This window comes from Cuculus canorus, chromosome 8, assembly GCF_017976375.1.
Source record: "Cuculus canorus isolate bCucCan1 chromosome 8, bCucCan1.pri, whole genome shotgun sequence".
Classification (NCBI taxonomy): domain Eukaryota; kingdom Metazoa; phylum Chordata; class Aves; order Cuculiformes; family Cuculidae; genus Cuculus; species Cuculus canorus.
Window position 1 is genome coordinate 29,649,396 of NC_071408.1, and position 20,322 is coordinate 29,669,717.

Genomic DNA, 20,322 nt, shown 5'->3' on the forward strand with positions numbered 1-20,322 from the left:
TTTTGAATACTTATCCCAACAGCCATATAAATATATTTTACTTCATTTCATGTGGGTGATGTTCATTCAAAGAAGTACTATTTGATGCAATATCTTTCCTCTGAAGCCGTTATGAACAACTAACGAAGGCAGGGATAGGACCATAAAAAAGACAAAAACATTGCTATTATTATTCATCAGTTTACATTTATTGAGAAAAACCATACAAAAAACATCATACAGTTAACGTGTACCCATATTACATACAATGTCAATGCAAGCTCAAAACCACATTTTTGTAAAGCATTCAATTTACCTCAAGTCCAAGCTGCATCTCCCTAAGACACTGTTCCCATCACAGTTGCCTTTTAAAGCCAATCTTCTTTTTACACACGGGAAGTTTCTGCAGAGAACACTTTTCTCAGGACGAAAAGGCATTTCACATGCACACAAGAGAAATACTGGTGCATATATAAGAGTTTTATAAGCTGTTGCTATGGAAGAGGGAATCCTGTCAACTGTACGCTTTCTGAAAAGCCCAGTCCTCCCTTCCTCCCGCCACTTCCAGAACAAAGCAAAATAAAAAGCTTTTAGCATGCAATGGAAAACTTAAAGACTACTTTGGAAGAGAAAAAGGAAGAAACAGTTTCTATCATCCAATAAAACACCACTAGTAAAAAGATGAAATACTTCAAGATAGCCTGTGCAAGCGATCCTGTCTGCTTGGACAGCTGAAATTGATGTATGATCGAGCTAGACTAAAGATTATCCACCTGACAATTTATTTCATGTCTTATTAAAGTATAGGCTGCAGAAAGTGATCAAATGCGCTTTTTTCTACTTTGCACATCACGCTTCCTTTTTAAACTTTTCATACTCTTCATATCCTACTTAATTTGTGGGACTAAGGGGAGGAAAAAAGCGGGAAACATTTAAAGACACCTTTTGGACAAGTTCTTTAAATTTCTAAGGAAGTCCAGTTATATTTTTGGAGCAGGTTAACTCCAAAGAGCTATTTTCTGTTCTCCCAAGAACCGTGAGTTAAAAATAAACGTTATGCTTAACACAAAACAGCAAAAGCCTGTAAGCACAGCACTGAGAAAGCTGGAAGTCAATGCACCTCAAAAGCTACACAGAACATATCATCCATAAACTAGCAACATCCCAATAAGCCGGCTTTTTCTTCTCTATTTCCTCCCACTGGCTACATTTACAATTGAAAGACCATTCAAGATATTTTACCAACAACAGTTGAAGAAAAAAGTATCATGTAAAAGGAAGTGAACAAGTGACTCACCCCAATACTAAATTCACAGTATTAAAATCCAAATGGTACACACCTAACCTTTTCTCGTGTCAAAAGTGAAGTTGCATATTAAACTACAGATGAAATATTAAGTGACTTGAAAAACTGAAGCACAACTATTAATTTAGTTCAAAAATTCAATATATCTAAGCTTGGCTGTTTAGAAGAATATAAATTAAAATAGATGGTTTATATTATTAAATCATAGTTTAAAAAACTTAACAGATTATGGAACATTTATGGTCAAACAAATAATACTTTAAAGAATGAAAGTGATCAAACAAAAAAATATACCCTACACCATCATGTATGGGATACATTTCAAATCTGTTATGTTTTTGCCAATTTTACCTTCTACATGGAGCCCTTCTACGGTCCATGCTCATCGGCTCACCAATGGCATACACTCAAAGGATTCCTCTTTACTGGTAGTAACTATCTCAGGACCTGATTCTATGAGCTATGATTTGGTGCTTGCAGCATCTTCAGCACTGTGTGTGAAAATGAAGGCAGGATTTTTGAATATTTTTCTTTGATGCACAAATAAGCAGGACTTTTGAAAGAGGAGCAGCACATTTTAGAAACAGAATAATCAACAAAAAAAACAAATAGATGCTGCTTTACTTCAAGCTAAAAAAAAAAAAAAGCAAACAAAAAACCAGAAACAGAATCCTGAACCAGACCATCTATAAGACATACAAACATTTTAAACTATCAAAATATACAGCAATTCAGTTAAAGTATCAAGAAACAGGATACACTGACTGCTATAGAGATAAAATATTATTCTCTGTACTGTTAACATTTAATTGGTGCACATGCTTTTTCAGTTAAAACATACTAATCTCAAACTTCAGAATCAGTTTTCCTGCTATGCCAAGTATGAATAAGCAAACTAAATATCTAAAAATTCTGCTAACACACTATAACTGTAAGACAAGTTATCAAGTTCAGTGATAACAACAATAAAGTCATATTCTTTGCATTTAGGTCTTACAGGTTTGAGTGGGAAGAGTGCCCTAATATTAAAAAAACATTTGTGAAGGCTGTTGACATTTCTAACCAAAGTAATTCCTGCATATTTTAAAGGCTTTGATTCTTTAATTGCAACAATCAGCTGTTTGAGGAATAATAATAAAAATTACTTATTCTGATCAAGTTTAATTACTGCAATCTACTCATCTTTTCTATTAAAAAAAAGAAAAAAGAAAAAAAGAAACATATTCACCTAGAAATAGAAACAGTTGTTTAAAAACTTAAAAGACTTTCCACTGAAATGAACTGTGAGTAACAATGCATTTGGGGAAGCAGCAGATTGCTTTTCAATACACAACCACAAAGATCTCACAGGGACAACATTAATGTACTGAAATATATTCATCTATATACTTCCTTAGGTTGTGCTTACCTGTTGCTTTTTTGCAGCAGAACCTAAGGTGGAAGGTCTGGGAAGGCACTGTGAAGTATAAATAATTGCACTGTTTGCAATTAATAAAGATTTTATACCTTAAATGAATCAAAATCAACAGCCTCCATTTTGTGAATGATAAAGAATCCAGTGAATTTTGCTCAGTTTAGTACAAAATAAATGCACCATTCTATAATGTTATCTACAAAATACCATGCAAAATATCTGAGCTATTAAACTTCATACCCTACACTAAAAATAGCAAATACTGTCCTAGCCTTTTTTAAGCTACCAGAATAATTCCTGATTTTTAAAAGGGATAAAAATAATTCCTTCTATTGCTACAGCACAGTAAATACATTGCTAATTACCTGAATAAGCTACTTCAATTTTCAAGCCATAACTTTTACTTCCCTGTGCAGCCACCCTAAAAGAATTTATTCTCAAAGCAACAATATGGTGTTCCAAAAGATAAAGCAAGTAACAGTTACAGAATTATTTCAGACATACCTACATCACTACAGATCTGCAAACTATCTGAAGACAAAAGCAACGTCTGTCTAACAAGTGGTTCCAAAGACTTCAATGTTACGATACGCATACTTTAAAAATACTGAATGATACAGCTGTCTCAGGAGTACTAATGAAAAAAGCTATTACTCAGATAAACAAACACAATTTTCTTTAGCTATAGCTAAATGTTTCAGGAATACTTACCCACAAAGCTCATATTATGTGTTTGTGTATATATATATATATATATATGCAAACCTATGTTTCTGAATTAAGAAGAAATTATGATTTTCCTAAGTTATCAGCACTGTATTCCAACATAATAGTCACACAAGTATCGCATTTTCATTATGTGGAACATTGACAAAAAGATACTGTTGCAGTTCATCAATTTGTCATTCTGATGTACTTACAGTGCAATGCTCCTTGAAGGAACAATCAAGGATGATACACAGCACAGTCCTCCTCACCCCTACAGAGCTAGTTCTATACTGGCTGGATCAAACCTGCACTTCAACAGACAATGGCAAGACAGACTGTATTGCATGTAGTCTAATATATGCAAAGAGCCAATAAATATGCAAAGAGCAAACACAGGATTTCAAGAGAATCAAGATTTTTAGTATGAGCATTAGAGCAATAAGAAGTTTCAAGCATATATAAAAAAATAATCGATTGATTCAAATACTGGAGTATTTACAAAAACAGAAGTTATCTGCTCTGCAGGAAGCTCTCAACCACTCCCCACCACAAACAAAACAGCGTTTTAAGGACAGATGCAATTTTTGTAACTACTATGCATACCACATTGACTTTCCTACACTGAATTTTGAAGAGGACTACTTTAAACTGAAGGCTTAAGCACATTACACTTAAAATAGATTTTATAACTAGTCTGAAAAATCCATAAAGTAGTTATGCAGGAACAGTTTTAAAGTATTCCATTAAGAACAAAAGTTATCTGTTATAGCAGCTGCACAGGTCTGAAACAGTGGTCATGAATAAAAGGAAATGTCACTGTTAACGCAATGGAAGTATGCCAAAAGATCACCTTCTTAAACACATGCAGTTTTAATCAACTAGAAAGAAAATTAAGGTATCAAGATTACTGGTGCTAGGCAGCAAAATACAATGAATGTAAGAGATCCTCCATCTACAACTATTCTGCAAGAGGGGAAAAACATGCTAACAACATTTTTTTAAACTCAACAAGGTTTCATGGGGGGGGTGGGAAAAAAAAAAGTCTTATTTGTGTACAGGTACCTTGATTCAGCGTTGCAAATCAATCCTCTAATTCTTTACATACCCACATATCCAACTTACCGACACAGGAGGTTTCATATTATTTATTGTAAAGCACAAAACAGGCATTTTAAAAGTGATAAAGTATACATTGAAAAAGTACATTTATATCACAAAGCATTGACCACATAATTGCAAATACATTTGCTGGAATGTGTACATCTACACTAATACTAAAAACAAACCATTTTTCATTTCTACACAGAAATATTACCTCCTATCAGTAGTGATAGATATTTTGTACATTTTCAAAAACACTAATTTTTTTTAACCAAACAAAATTAAGATCTTCATCAAGGCGTCTGCATCCATACATTTAACAAAGGTTTTTTCCCCCACACAATGAAGCAAATACTGTATTGTCCACTTCTTATTATTGGCCCTGTGCAGAAGAGATACATAAGAGATACACAAAAAGTTAAAGAGAATCCTTTAAATCGAGCTAACTCAGGAGTGAAGCCTTTAAGAAAGAAAAATTGGTTAATGTAAATGGTGATGGCTTCTTGCATGGTTTTCAAAACCCTGGGAGGAGAAAGGTTTTCTATTTTTTTTTTTTTAAAAAAACCACATAATCACCAAACAATATGGATACAGAATTCGAGTTATCAGGTAAAAAGAGTAAACTATTAATTATTCCGATAGTTATTTCGCTAGAAAAAAAAAAGCATACTCCAAAGGTAACAAAGCAGGAGACATGCAAAAAGTATCTGTAACCATTGCAACAGAAGCCAGACAAAACCCACATAAACGTTATACCTGTGGTGCTGGAGGATGTTGTGGCATTCCCTGTGGACTTGTCTGGGCATAGTACGCTGCCTGTTGCCTGTAGTACTCAGCCCATGCTGCACTGTAATCTGGCTGACCGCCTGGCGGAGCCCCTGCAGGGGCAGGAACCGCTTGACCTACAAGTAATTAAAATTATAGCTTTGTTGCTGTAAAAGAAATGAGAGCATCTCACAACCTCCCTGCCTAACGAACATCACATGAGCCTCTTGCAATATTCCTTCAAGGATTTTGAATATTCTTGTGGCTGCATTTATTAATCTAACCACTATCCTATTATTTTCATGTTATAATTCCCATGTAAAGCAAAACTGAGGAACTGTAAAGGACAGTTTTTCTATCTTCTGAATAACATTCCAGAGAAAAAGCCTTTAAAGGCTGCTGACTTAAACTGACCTGGTAACTGGAAGCACTTAAATTAAAATACAGGTCAGCAGGTGAGATTACTGTTTCTCATCTACCTAGACTGACTTTATCTTATTGTACAGACTCCGTAATTAATGGACCAAATGCCAATCCATTCCCTCCCCCCAAATTTTGACTCCCTCAATACAACTGCTCAGTTCTTGCAGACTTCATTTTTCAAAAACAATATTAATTCCACCAAAGAAGATAGTTCTGAAACTTCTTTCGGGCTTTGCTTAAGTTCTGATCCTCTGGAAACAGCAGCACGTATGCATGCACAGACATTCTGCCAGACTTACAGCTGAGAACTACCAGTCCCTCAACAATATCAACTTGCAGCTTAAAAACTCTATAAAGGCAACAGACTAATACACAGGGACTTTTTAAAGTCTACCAAAAAAAATATTACAGCCAACTTTTAAGGACCTCAATCTTAATGTTTTCCCAAGGAAGACATCTTTCCTTCCTTCCTTCCTTTTCCCCTTATTTCAGAAGCACTAAATACACTCCACTTATTATTACTCCATTCTTCACAAATTCTTATCTCAAAGGTGATTTTATAGTTACTACTGCAGAAAGAGTCTCTATCCACTAGGCAATCACCTGTGCTCACACCTGCACGCATCCAGAAAGAAGGGTTTCATATGGAGCGCTTCATCTGAAGTTTCTTCAACTTCCACAGCAGAGCAACTACTACTACTGTGATGACATTTTTTGTGATCTACATTCTTAAAGAGTCACTTTTCAAAATCAAAGTTTTACAGTCAGGATTAGGAAACTACCAAAAACCACCCTACCCCAAGTTTTTTCTAGGATACTATAAGAAAAAGCCCCAAGGACAGAACACCACATCTAATAACACTACATCAAACAAATCCAAGCAAAATGCAAGCCTGTACAATTCCATGTGCACCCCATCTTCTCTTCTGCTATCAAGAAGGGGCAGCTTCCACATAACGAGGGGTGAAAGTTTTCAATCCTACCTGAAACCACCTCACCTTTTCTTTTGGTACAAGACCACTGAGCAACCTCCCTGGGGAATGTGAGCAAAGATTCTAATGAACTGTTTTCTAGGGTATCAGACAGCAGATAACTTACATCATTTTCCACTAAGGCTGTAAATACATTAAAAATGGACCCCTGGTCCATCACATTTTGGGGTCTACAGTAAACCAAATGCTTTCCTACGGACTTACTTAAGCATCTTAAGAGCTGAATTCATATTTTACTATTTATACTTTTAAGTTAATAAAACTTACAATTTACACTTCTGAAGAATTATAGTGTATGCCCATTAATATCCAGGTTTAACTGGAACACTAATAAACAAGATTGTTTCTTGCATTTCCTTTGTATGTAGTTTATCAAAACAACTCCCCATTAAGGAAGGTCAAGAAAGAAAATGCCAGATGTTTCTAAAGTTCTTCCCCCATTTAAATCATCAAGTGTGATTCTTGTAAGAGAAAACTGTTCTTTGACCTCTTTCCTGTAGCATCATTGAAAACAGTTCCAATATTTTACTATGGAATCTCTTAACTATAAATCAAGATAATAATACAACTTTAAATTATAAATTGTCAACTCCTACGGTGACATATAGATAATTTTCTATAACAGGGCTTCAGGTTTAGAGGGATCTGTGTTTGTTGGGAAACTTTTAAGGCCCAATTATGCAAACCTTTATTTCAGCTCCAATAGGGAACTATAAAAATACATCTCCAATTAAAGATACCTGCATAGGTATGTCCTCAAAAGCTCAACTACTGTCTTCTTACCTGGTAAAACTCAAGGGAAATGTAGAACATGTTTTTTGAAGTTATGAAGTAGGGTCCAAGCAAACAGAATGTCACCTACGAGCTCCACGTGCAATAACTTACCAGCGTGCGTAATTTTACTAGCTTTTCGGGCTTTTTTAAACTTAATTTCCTACTCAAGTCAATAGTCCCTACCAAACCATGAGCCTGACAAAGGAGAAGCACTTTGCAATTACATTTGTGAGCAGGAAAACAGGTTATTTGCAAGCCACTGCTCTGTACCCTGAGAAAAATATGGAAGTGTTCTCTCTGATGAGCAGGGTCATAGTACACCAGAAGGAAGCCAGTCTGGAAAACATTGATGATTTTGATGGGAATATTCAAGTATGCTTTAGTTTTCAGATCATGCATACTTATGGAAGTATGAGAAAATCCAAAGCATCAACTGCAGTATTGCATCCAACCTGTTTAGCTCAGAGCTGCCACAGAGATCAAAGCAGCTTTTTCAGCAGCCAAAAAAAAAACCTTGCTTGGGCTCAGCAAGTCCCAAGTTTCAGTTCAGTTCTTCAAAACAGCTGTTTGTGTGTGTGATTATTTGTGCTGAGAAAAATTTGAAAAAAGGGTCGAAGACTGAATGACTTTTAACTCCTCCATCCATGCTTCAGCACAAATTAATGGGGACAGAAGCATTACAGCACTGCAGGAAGCACCAACAGCAGTGGATGTATTTGAGAGCCCAGAGCCCACAAAAACTTGCTGATGGGACAGTCTTCCTGTCTGTCAGATCTATTACTGCTTAACACTGTTGTTAAGGAGGTGGGGAAAACCACATTCACTTAGCACTATATCAACTCCAGGCGAACCCTCTGCCCTTCAACCCGATTTAGTCAGTTCTTCCCCTCATCTAAGTGGATCTCAAGAGAAAAGCTGTCTGTCATACAAAGATTTTCAATATGCTGAAGGAACAAAAAATTCTCATGAGTTACACAGTTATACAGGTCCAGACATCAAGAGTTCTCCTTCAGGCAAAGAACTCAATTCAAACTAGAAGAAGGAAAGATCAAAATTGCTCTTCTGTTTTTCCTTATTTGATTGTTGTCTTGGGATTTTTGAATTTTGCATTTTAAGAGAACTTCTTTACATCTGTCAATGTCTATCTTTTTTGGCTTCTCACTCTTCTTTGGACTTGCTCCTAGAAACTCTATCCCAACATCTTATAACTAGCCATTATTCAATTAGAGCAAAGGCAAGACTGGTGCAACCCATACTCTGCTTTCCAGAGATCACAAATTAGAAAGATGGCCAAACAATTACATTATGTGTCAAAAATCCCCACACCTTTGTGTTGAAGAACATGCACTGAATTAACAGAGACAGTAAATTGAAGAGAGTAGTGAAAATAAACAGGAGCAGAAAAAAATGGGAGAGGCCCATTGCATCTTAAAAATCATGTGTTTGGGAGTTGTGTTCAAATTTTCTTAATCTGATACACAATTCTTGACATAAATCATTCTGTATTTTCTGTTTTATTTCGTCATTTATACTGTGACGAAATAAAGAACAACAATAGTTATATCTTGGAAAATAATTTGACATCAACCTGACAGTAAGAGGAATGAAACATGCTATTAATCTTAACTTCAAATGCTTTTTAATATTCTGTGAGAAAGCAGGGTGCAGTTGGAAGAGGGAAAAAAACCCCTCAAACCTTTCCAAGCAAAACAAAAAAAAAAAATCTGAACTAAATGCTGCTATATGTCTGGTTAACAGGGAAAGAACTGGCATTCATAACCCACTAGTCCTCAGTACAGAAATGTACATCAACTACAACAGCCACGTGAGGACTCTCTGGGCAAAACACTGACCTGCAAGACACTACTGTGATGCAGAAGATAACAACACTTTCTGCCAATGCATCACGACCACATATACTTTTCTTATTCAGTAAATGATGAAGTCATCAAGTTAAACTGAAATGTACTTGCTTGTTAAGTCAGCTTGAGCAAAATATTTTGTGCTGCAAAGCAAGTACTATTTTTAAAAGGGCACGATATGAATGCAAGGTAGTTAAGATGCTTAAATAACCTGAAACACAGACAGCAAGTTACAAGAGAAAAAAACCACTATCTGTAACCTTAAGAATAGTAGGAAACAACTAAAGAACAAAAAAGCCCCTACAGCTTCATTAAGTAGATTAAAGTTGAACTGCAAAAATTATACTTATAAAAAATGTACTTCAAAATACTCGGGTTCATGTATTTAAAAGATGTCTCTCAATAATCAAATACGGACATCTCATTGGGCTTGAGGCATTTTTGCAGAGCTGACTACTAGCACGAGTAGAAGTGAATGCCTCAAACTCAACACAATGTTCTAAGTCTTGTTTTTCTGCAGGGTCCAGGGCCTTTAGCAGTATGTGGTTCAGAAGACACAAGGATTATGCCTTTTTTTTTTGGGGGGAGGGGGTGTCTGTAAAAAAAACCAAACACTCAAACCTCATCAAATGTGATATACAAGTCTCCTAAACATTCTACTATATGCAACAACAGAAAAAAAACTTGCACACGTACCCATTTTTTTGTAGTACTCCTCCCAGGCCTTGGTATAGTCAACTTGCCCTGTTGGTGCTGGATTTGGCTGATCTCCTGAATTACATTAAAAATAGTCAAAACAGAACTCCTGGGGTTTGTTTCACACTCATAAACATTTACAAATACTCAAATGAATTTTTTAGTAACAATCCCAAATAAGATTACTCAAATCTGACACTATAAACCTACGTGGTACCAGCTACTACAAATAGAAACTATTAGTAAAAGACACCACAAAGAAGCCTTCAGCATGTTTGTAAGATTCAGGAAACACAAACCACTCACAGTACAAAATAGTACCTAAACTGTAAGTGGTAAGCCTCACTTAGGCACAGAAATTATACTAATATGACTAAATACTACAACTGTAATTGTTCCAGAACCACTGGAAGTGATGCAATTGTGTAAGCAAATCACAACCAACAATTTGGCTGCTTACATTTTTACTTATGACTGACTGCACATTATGTAGACCTTAATTAAAGTCTGCCCAAGTTGCTGCAAAATTCTGTTGTTCATATATATTACATTACCCTTATAACTGCTAGAATTGAAAAAAAGGAACGTTAAGACTGCAAGCAATAGTTTTTAAGAAAACCAGCTACCTTACAATAAATTTATCCAATATTATGGATACAGCAATAAAAAAAAAATGGGGCACCTAGGGCCCAACAATGAAGCATTAAGACATTTTACTAAACAACTACCTTGTCCATTAGTTTGGGTTGTAGCTGGTCCACCAGGAGGGGCTGCAGGTGGTGGCTGTGCTTGCTGCTGATAATAGTGAGCATAATAAGCTGCCCACGCCGCTGAATTGGGATCGGTTCCTGGCTTACCTATGAAAACAAACCGTAAGCATTTATAAAAAGCAATACGAACAGAATGCAGTCCTAAATTAATCCTGTCCTAAGCGCTCATTTTCCTCCAAGGAAAAACTATGCAAACCAAACAACTGTGTACATCCTATCCTGCAATTATCTTTTCTTTCTTGCACTAACTTTCTACCAGGTTTCAGACAACGGTACTGTACAAACTATACTTTTATAGGACTGAGGAGATAAAACCATTCTAGAATCCTTACTACAATGCCATTTATTAATTTTTACATGTGATAAAACAGATTTTCAAGTTTAAATGAACAGTCATGTTACTAAGCAGTAGCAACAGTGAATCATTCTAGCACCAAACAGTTTCAGTGGTTTTACTTTTGTTATAACCTCACACTAAGGACACTGGCACAGGCGGAGGCGGCACGCCAAAAACATATTTCTGAAACAGAAAAATACAAATCTTACTATGCATTCGCAATGCTTGTCAGTTAAAACTTTAAGTAACAGAAAAATACAGAAACACATGGTATTTTAAGAACCTGAATCCCATACATGGCTATAAAGCATCACTGTTTACTTACAGCTTTTTAGTATAATAATAGCAACATTTGCATCTTCTGCAGCTATCTCCATGCTTCCCTTATTTTTAACTACATCTAGGCAGGCTGATGCTTCCTACAGCCTTATTTCTCAGTTTTTTACATACATCCTTTAGTAGGAATAGCTTATTCTTGCTGACTAAGACTAATTGCATTATTAGAGAACATCATTCCACAAAACCTGCAAATCTACTATTAGAGAACATAAAGTTCTGTAACAACCAACATCCCTTAATATCATTTGCATCCTTAAAGGATAAAAATACCTGCAAATAAATTCAGCCAACCGAGGAGAGAACTGCACAGAAGAACATAAACACAACTGATACTTTAGATATTTTAAATGAGAACTGAAGTATACTTGCCCCAAACACAAAATAGGTAAGGCAGTGAGACTACCGGAAGAGAAAGAAATCCCCTGAAAAAGGGTATTCAGGGACAAGAAATCCACAACACAAGTTTCTTGCAGTACTTCATTTAGCATTAAAGTCAGATGTAACCACTTAAAATGCACACAGTAGAATGAGCATACAGAAAACAAGGTCAACACGCTGCTTCCTTTTTAAGTTACACCACTTCCATCAACAATACTGATTTAAACTAACGTACTATATTCTAAGGTTACCTGCAAATAGCAAATAAGCCATTGCTCGGTCCCCCCCTCCATCCCCTTAGTAGCTACTTCTCTAGAATTGAAGAACACAGAGCGGGATTCATTAAATTTCCAAAGATATCTGACTGCAGTAACTAGCTCCACTTTCAGGTGACAAGAGGCAAGCATGGTTCTGGAGAAAGCACCTCTGAAAAAAATACTAAAATAACCCATTTGTTACACTGAAATGAGAAACTAAGTAGAAAACTGTACAAAACTCATCCAAATAAATGCTAGACGAAAGAAACACCAACTTCAACCACACACAGGAAAACTTCGTTTATTAAGAGAAGTATTTATCAAAAAATGGTTATAAAAATCATCATCAGGATGACATCAAGTTGAGTATTTGCCATTTTTATTACAGATCTTTACGTAGATAAATTACTTTATAAAAAACGAAAAGGTGGTATGCAAAAGGCTGTAACATTTTGGCAGTGATTCTGGAATAAATGACACTTTTGGTATGCTGAGACTTCAAGTCACTTTGAATCATTCTACTTTTAAATAACAGGCATTTTAAAATACTAAACTGAATGCATGCAGAGCTACCTTTTATTAATTCTGGAACCTGAAACCAGAGATGGTTCTTTGCCAAGAAAGGCTTTATAAAAGACTTGAACATGAACAGAACTCTCTGTAGATTGCAACATCCTTCAAAGCCCTCCCCTTTTTCAGTAAAGGAACTTCTGTCAGGAACAGTGGCTATCAGAAGATATTTATTCCATTTAGAACAAAAAGTAAAACTCAGATATTTTGGCTGAAGTTCTGACGAAGCCTACCTCAAACAAATGAGGTATACGTGACTTAAGTATCTAGCCTTACCATGCCTTCTGTGATTGCAGTTCGGTTTCCCCATATGCTCTAGTCCAACCAAAGGATGTAACTTAAAGAAAAGCAGGATACTAAAACTTCGGGAAGTTGTAATTAAGTAAAAACTCCCGGTCTTGACAAAGATAAACCAGAAATGGAAGAAACAGATTCTACAAAGATGGGTTTCAGAAGAAAATACAGAATTGTTATAAGCAGAAGCTCAAAATACACAATCCTAACTAGTTTAACTGTATTAACAGCAGTCCAAAAGAAGTTTTATCCCTCAAAAAGGACTAACAAAATACATTTGTACTGGACTCCGAGAAGCAACCCTCATCTAGGTCAACAAAAGCTAGAAACGTATAATATAGCATTAAATGTGCAAAGTCAGGGTCAGTGTGATGAGAAGTGCCGTTTAAAATCAAATACAGAATCATTGGCTAGCAGAGAAAGAAAAACACATCCTCAAAGAACTCCATGTAAAAACACCCATTGTAAGAAAAACAAACTGATTTGCACAAAATCAGTTAACCAAAAGTCTTGCAACAAAAGCATAATATTGGAATGCAATATCAGTAATGTTTAGTAAGGAAGCCTATTCCAACTGTAATAATTGAATTCCAACATCTTACAACAAACATGTAGGAAGCAGAAGACATACACGAACTGACAATCAGTAAAGAAAGACTGAATAGGAGCTTTGAGATATTCCAGTGCAACACAAACAAACTGTGAAATGCGTATACTCGTAAGGACAAAATGGATGTACTGAGGTATATCCGCACTACTGCACAACTGTGACATTTCTTACCTGGATCTGGTGGATTTGGTGGCTGCCAGTGTGGATAAGCATTTCCCCATCCTTGTGGAGCATACGGAGCTGGAGGACCACTATAAAAGATCAAGTCATACACATATAGTGAAAGCCAGTCCCAAGGACACCCTATAAAAAAAGAAGCTAGCTGAAACTGTACTTACTGAGGTGCAGGGCCAGGAGGCCCTGGATTATAAGGAGCTGGGTTATATGGTCCCATGGGAGCACCAGGACCTGGTGGCCCAGGAGGTCCATGTGGGCCAGGAACAACACCATGAGGTCCATGGGGAACAGGTGGGCCCAATGGATTTACTGGACCCTGTAACAAAAGTAACACACAGATGAAAATCAACCTTGATGTTCCCAATTTTTCAGCAATTTAGAAGCACAAATCTGAACACCAAGAACAGAATCTAAAAGGTTTGATTGTTAAAGACATTTCCCTGGAGAAAACGCCTTTTTTTAAAATCAGGGTTATGCCTAATTAAGGAAGAAGGTTGAAAGCAGCCATGGCAGAAATCGCAAACAAAAAACTGCATTTATTTCAGCTCTTCCTTGAGGAAATGAAGAATTTTACAAACAAACATGGATTTTCCCACAAATTGTACCAAAAAAACCCAGAAACCAAAACAGACTACCAGTACTTTAATATAAACTGATACATGTAAATCTGGCTAATCTTCCTAATTAAATCCGTAAGATCACATAAAAATACAGGCAGTAAATTTGATCACATTCATACACATGCAAACAAAAGTGCCGTGAAAATGAAGACTGTGAACTCAGACTAAAACTCTACCTGAACATACTGAGACTGAAAAAATAAACACAGCTTAGCAGCTTTAAAAATATCAAGGATGTGTTCGAAGTCGTCAGATTTTTCACTGTGCACAAAGTGGGCATCTTCAAGAACACATCATTAAGAAATACACTATGTTACACTGAAGAAAGCAACTGTTTCCGTTTTAAGTTTTTGCTTCTTTTTGTGCATCAAGTGTCATTTATTTTCTGATTAAGTAATTTGTAAGGGAAATGGAAGAAAAACATTCACAAAGGAGACTAATTTCCTATTCTGCTTATATAAAATAGTAAATCAAAATAGTCATACACTTACTCCAATCTTTTCTTCTATAAGTTGTCGTGCATAATCTATTTGCTGGGGTGTTCCACGAATAGTAAACATCTTCATGTTCGGATCTGCATTAGGTGGAGGATTTCTTTGAAGTTCTATTCTAGCACCAGACTGCTGGCTTATGCTTTTAATTGTTTCACCACCTACAACGCAACACACAGTTTTTATGATGTGCACCGAAGTGAAAATACTAAGACTCAAATCAGAGAAAATCAACTGCAAGACAATTAAAGATAGAGAAGTGAAAAGGCATCTACTTTTATGATCCATACAAGAACATTCTTAGAACAATTTTAAAAGCCTCTTGGTGTAGCACAGAGTTCTGATTACAACAAACTTGTAAAAATAAGTTGTTTTTTAAAGAATACAATATTGTTACTCAGAAAGAGCAGCAAGGAATTTCTACCACCTATTTTTCCATTCATGTAAAGATATAAGATCAGACGTGAACCCGTTCTCAGTAAATACAAACTTAAGTAAATACAAGAACACTAGGCCAACGAAGCAGTGTCAACACAAGTTAATTACAAGATATACCATTGAAAATCAGTCAATATAACTCAGTGCTTACTGCTTTAAAACAAACTGGTTAGATAAACTGGTTGTTTCTTGACTTTAAACTACTGGGGTATGTGTTTTGGTGAGGAAAACCTTAAAGAATATTAGGTGTGGTTTGATTTAGCAGTATTATGTTCCTCCACCCTACAAGAAACTATTTACAAAGGCTCCTCTTGTGACATCTCCCAAGTATGGCTATTTGTACAAGCAGAAAAGCTGAGAGTTTAAGTACATATAGATACACATATAGATAAGATATATTGCCTTTGCCAATGATTAATCCAGTTTTGCCAGTGGGAACAATAAAATTGAACTCCTGTAATCCACCAGGAGGCCCCATGTTCCAGTTGCCTTGGCCTCTACCCCTTCCTCGACCACCAGGTCCTGGTCCTCCAGGGTTACCAGCCTAAAAAGAAAAAGCATCAAATGAGCACACGCAAACAAATTATGCCAACTGGTTACATCAAATAATTTGCTTAAGAAAAAAGCTGATTTACCACTTGGGTAGTTTTGATAGTTAAAGTAGTATCTTTTCCAGAAGACCTAAACTACATTTTAAAAGATGTTCTGTACAATTCTGCGTATGAATGATGAAGAAAAGGATACAGAAGAAAGCAGAAAGTTTGATGTGTACAAAGATACAATTTGCCTTCTGTAAATGCAGCAGTGGTGCTCTCCTCTCACATTAAGCATTTAAACATCCATTACTTGCAAAACCATAACTGTAAAAGCAAACATCCATAGTCCATACCACATGGCACCCTTAAATTATTTTTGTCACTTACACGCTACTTTTTAAAACTTCTAATTCTTTACAAAGGCCCGACAGGAGATTTTAAATGGTAAACAACATAGGATCCAACCTGAACACTTCGAAGGAGATCTGTAATAATTTCTGCAGCGTGCTGACATCTGTCAGGAGGCCCTGTGATTTGGGCTATTCTATCAGGAGTTGTTCCATCATCTGGAATAAAAATGAACTACTCCAGTATATGTAATGCAGCAAATTCACACTCTCTTTACAGAAACTTATGGACATATTACCAACCTGGCTTAAATTGGATCCTAACACCGGCATCATTCTGTATCTTTTTTATCATCTCTCCATTTCTTCCAATTACAATACCTACGGCAAATCGCGGTATTGGAACCTTAGAAGAGAAAAAAAAATTCAAGATGTCAATAATGCAAAAATTTTACCAAATTCACACAATTAAAGGGTCACATATCAGAAAATTAAACCAGGGCCAGCCTTACGCCACTTAGGACTTCTGAAATTTTTTATATCAAGTCACAAGTCTAGCATATACTGGATGAAAGCACCAGGAGATTCTATGCACTACAGGTTCTTTTGGTGGCAGCAATTTCAGCAGATACTATTTTTCTCACAAGCAAAGAACAGAGGTTGTAATGGGCCTAAAATGCAGATTCTAGCAGATGAGCCTCACCTCTGATGAGCAGTTATGAGCTCATGACTTGCATAATACGTAAACATTCTTCTGTAAAGGCCAAACCCAAATTCCCATAATGGCATCATATCTTAACCATATTTGATTATTTAATAAAAAACTCCAGCTAGCTGAAACAGTTCAGAACTGCCGGCAATGTGAAGGCTGCACACCACTTAAAGTCATCACTGCAGCAAGAGTCAAGCAATACTTACACCACAACCACTTTTGGAACCTGGTTAAGAACTTTCAGTGATATTACCCAGCTTAACATTATAATATTAACATCTCAAAATATAGTGAACAAGTTTTTCAACCATGCTTACGTCTATCCCTTCATTTCCTCCTATTCTTGACCCATATTCGTTGCGCACCTCTCTAAAGCCACCTTGATCACGAATTAACTCCAGCACCATTTCCTTGGCTTGCTAGAAGAAGAATGAAAGTTCTGTTAGGTACTGTGTGATCAGAACAGATTTTAAAGTGCTTAGAATCCTGAAGGACTCCTTACTTGAACTTTATAAGGGTCTCCAGTTATCCTAAGGGGCTTGTCTGCACCAGTGTTCTGTGGACCATCTTGAATCATGACCATTTTGACACCTGCCCGCTCCTATTTGACAAAAGGGAGGTCAATACCCACTCAACTCCAGATTCGGTATCACTCATTTAAAAGAACAAACATATATACCTGTAATTGTTTAATTGTCTCTCCACCTTTTCCAATAACTAATCCTGCTTTACTTGCTGGAATCATAATTTCTTGGACTGCATTTCCAGGTCCATCACCATGATGAAAGCCAGGTGCAGGTCTTCCCTTTTCAACTATCTGATCAAGTAATCTTTTTGCTGATCTGTGAAGGAATAGATGCATTCATAAATACACACCTACACCTATTCTGTTTGCAATTTCCCCCTGCGCCCCCCTTTGAAAAGTTTATGCAGAAGAAATACAATATTAAACATGTGAAACAAACTCAGTAAATCTGTAACAGTAACCTAAAAAACTTATTTCAAGATAACGTGGTAGACCTAAGGCCACCCCCAACATCAGAACACAAAAGGTAGTCCTTTCTCTTATGTGCATAAGTAAAAGTTATGTCCCCAAACATGACTATCGCCCCGGCATATAATTACATCAATCAAACCATATCAGAACAAAAGATGGAAAGTTTGTCCTTTAGAATATTAAAAAGGACACAAATCCATGTTAATTAGAAGATCGGAAATGATTACAATTTACCTTTTTTAGTACATTTAAAAAAAATTATTAGACAAAGCTTTTTCTGGTTTTGCTTAATTTCAGTAGTAATTTGGGTAACCTCTCATTTGACAGTAATTTCTCGTTAATCTACTATCAGCCATTTTTAAGGCAGATCTAATTTATGTTAAGTTTTATAAAAACGCATAATAACACAGACTGAAAAATAAACCTAGCTTTACCACCAAGCACTGTGATATCTACTGCTTGATTCAGCATGCGAAGTAAGGACATCTGTACTTGTAGCTGTTACGAGAATAGTGGACAAAACTGACCATCTATTCACCACACTAAGTCAATTGCCATCAGAATAAAATCATGATCACAGTGCTAACACTGTTTAAAAACGCTTCCCTCTAATACATGAGCAGAATAAACTATAACTAGAAAAGATTTCCCATAAAGCAATGACTTCATGAACAGCAGCTTGATTGGCTGCAATATAAGACAATGCCGTGCTACTTTCCCAAAGGAAAATATGTAGCTGCGGGCCTTACCTGCAAACATGAAGCAGGAGCAGCTAATGTGAATGAGGCAATACCAAGTATACCACTACACCAAAGAGCTTTCCTAGCAAAGCCAGGTAAGTCCATCTTTAAGCGGTTATATAATCTCCGGTTTTGAGTAATTGCTACTCTCACATATTACTGATTTTCCACATTTTCCCTGTGATCTTCCAATTGTGGTTAAAAAAGAGTTTCTTTTTAATACACATTTCCTTCTCAAGGTAAAATCAGTGCATCATTAGGTAAGTATTATCTGCTGAGATCTGTCTTAAAATTCCAAGTCTTATGAGGAATCTAACTGCAGGTTCTGGGCCTTTTTTCGTATGTATATAGTTAATTGTGAGACTGCCTCGTCAACAGAGGAAAAACATATCACAAACATACTACCTGATATTATATTTAGATCTAAAAAATGAAGTATAATGCACAGATATGAACACATGGATTTTGGTTTACTTACTGAACAGACTCTGGTGTTCCAGTTAGCATACATGATCTTTCAGGCAGGCCTCCACTATCTAAGGTCATAAAATAAAACCAATTTAGCTGCAGTATTAAGTCAAAAAGAGATTATAAAATTAAACATCATATAGAAACTACTGGAAATTCACTGCAGTAGAATAACCAGTGTACAACATGATTTTGCATTTCTTTAGACAGTGATAACTGCAATTAGCACAAAACATTAAAATATACCTTAAATGAAAGTTCAGGCAATTAGAAGAAACAATCAATCTTCTGAACCTTCTACCACGCCCCGCCCCCCAATAAGGAAACAAATAAAAAACTCCACAAATAGTTACCAGGTGCAATCTGTATTTTACAGCCAGACTCTTGCTGAATGCGCGAGATCTGCTCTCCACCTCTGCCAATTACTTGGAGAAAGAAAATACACAAAGATTATTTGTATTAACAGCATCTGCTAACATCCCTTACTATACTGCAACACCATATCCACACTACTTACTGAATCCAACCATCCCGTCCGGAACTTTGTACTCCTCTGTCATCACAGACCTAGAGAGAATGTTAAATCAAACAAAAGACACTGACCATTCGGAGACCAAACCAGCATCAAAATTTATGCACGTCCTCCCATTAAACTAAAGAAAGCTGACGCCTCTGCTATTGCCCTGGCTTAGTTGCCTCCCATTAACTGCAAAAGTCATTATGTGACTACAGTACTAAGTAACGGAACACTATACAAGTAACTACAAATAGTTCAAGTATAACATGAAATTATCGAAGTCTTCCTTCATTCTCTTTTACTATTAACAGACATGTGGTACAGAAAAGGCCAGTGTAGTATTTAAAGTTCCAACTGTGTGTCCACCAAAATATGCTGAAAATACCGAAGTTTCAGCATCTCATGTGCCAAAACCACATGGTTTAGGGAACAAGTGAGTGGAGAAAATGACTAAGTTGTAGCAAATGCAGCTGACGGAACAATACACTGTGTTATATCTGATTTTTTTAATTTCTTTTTTTTTTTAATCCATTAATTTTGCTTTTTGTTTACAAGGTAGAGTCAAACCCTCTCCCTTTCAGGTGTGCTTCCAACTTTGGTTATGCTACCTATGACTAAGTAGTAAAAATAAGCAACACATTTTCCTTTTACTAGGCCTGATGCATAACCTAGACTGCAAATGGAGAGAAAGAGACAACAACGCA

At 36.2% G+C, this 20,322-nt stretch overlaps 1 protein-coding gene across 13 annotated transcripts in view; it reads right to left on the reverse strand.

The window, feature by feature from the left end:
* FUBP1 (far upstream element binding protein 1) overlaps positions 1-20,322 on the reverse strand; it is a 35,738-nt gene that overhangs the window by 10,912 nt on the left and 4,504 nt on the right. For 2 of the 13 annotated variants that reach the window (XM_054073533.1, XM_054073537.1), the window contains 16 exons: positions 19,619-19,668; positions 19,455-19,526; positions 19,112-19,169; positions 17,576-17,738; positions 17,399-17,497; positions 17,262-17,315; positions 16,488-16,590; positions 16,303-16,403; positions 15,704-15,845; positions 14,864-15,024; positions 13,914-14,068; positions 13,747-13,826; positions 10,749-10,877; positions 10,021-10,095; positions 5,265-5,410; positions 2,694-2,741 (listed from right to left, as the gene is read on the reverse strand). In XM_054073533.1, coding sequence (XP_053929508.1) covers positions 2,694-2,741; positions 5,265-5,410; positions 10,021-10,095; positions 10,749-10,877; positions 13,747-13,826; positions 13,914-14,068; positions 14,864-15,024; positions 15,704-15,845; positions 16,303-16,403; positions 16,488-16,590; positions 17,262-17,315; positions 17,399-17,497; positions 17,576-17,738; positions 19,112-19,169; positions 19,455-19,526; positions 19,619-19,668 — 1,636 coding nt within the window. Of the gene's footprint in view, positions 1-233; positions 4,891-5,264; positions 5,411-10,020; positions 10,096-10,748; positions 10,878-13,746; positions 13,827-13,913; positions 14,069-14,863; positions 15,025-15,703; positions 15,846-16,302; positions 16,404-16,487; positions 16,591-17,213; positions 17,316-17,398; positions 17,498-17,575; positions 17,739-19,111; positions 19,170-19,454; positions 19,527-19,618; positions 19,669-20,322 lie in introns of those variants that run through there. The other 11 variants (XM_054073528.1, XM_054073535.1, XR_008451080.1 and 8 more) reach the window with 10 other exon arrangements.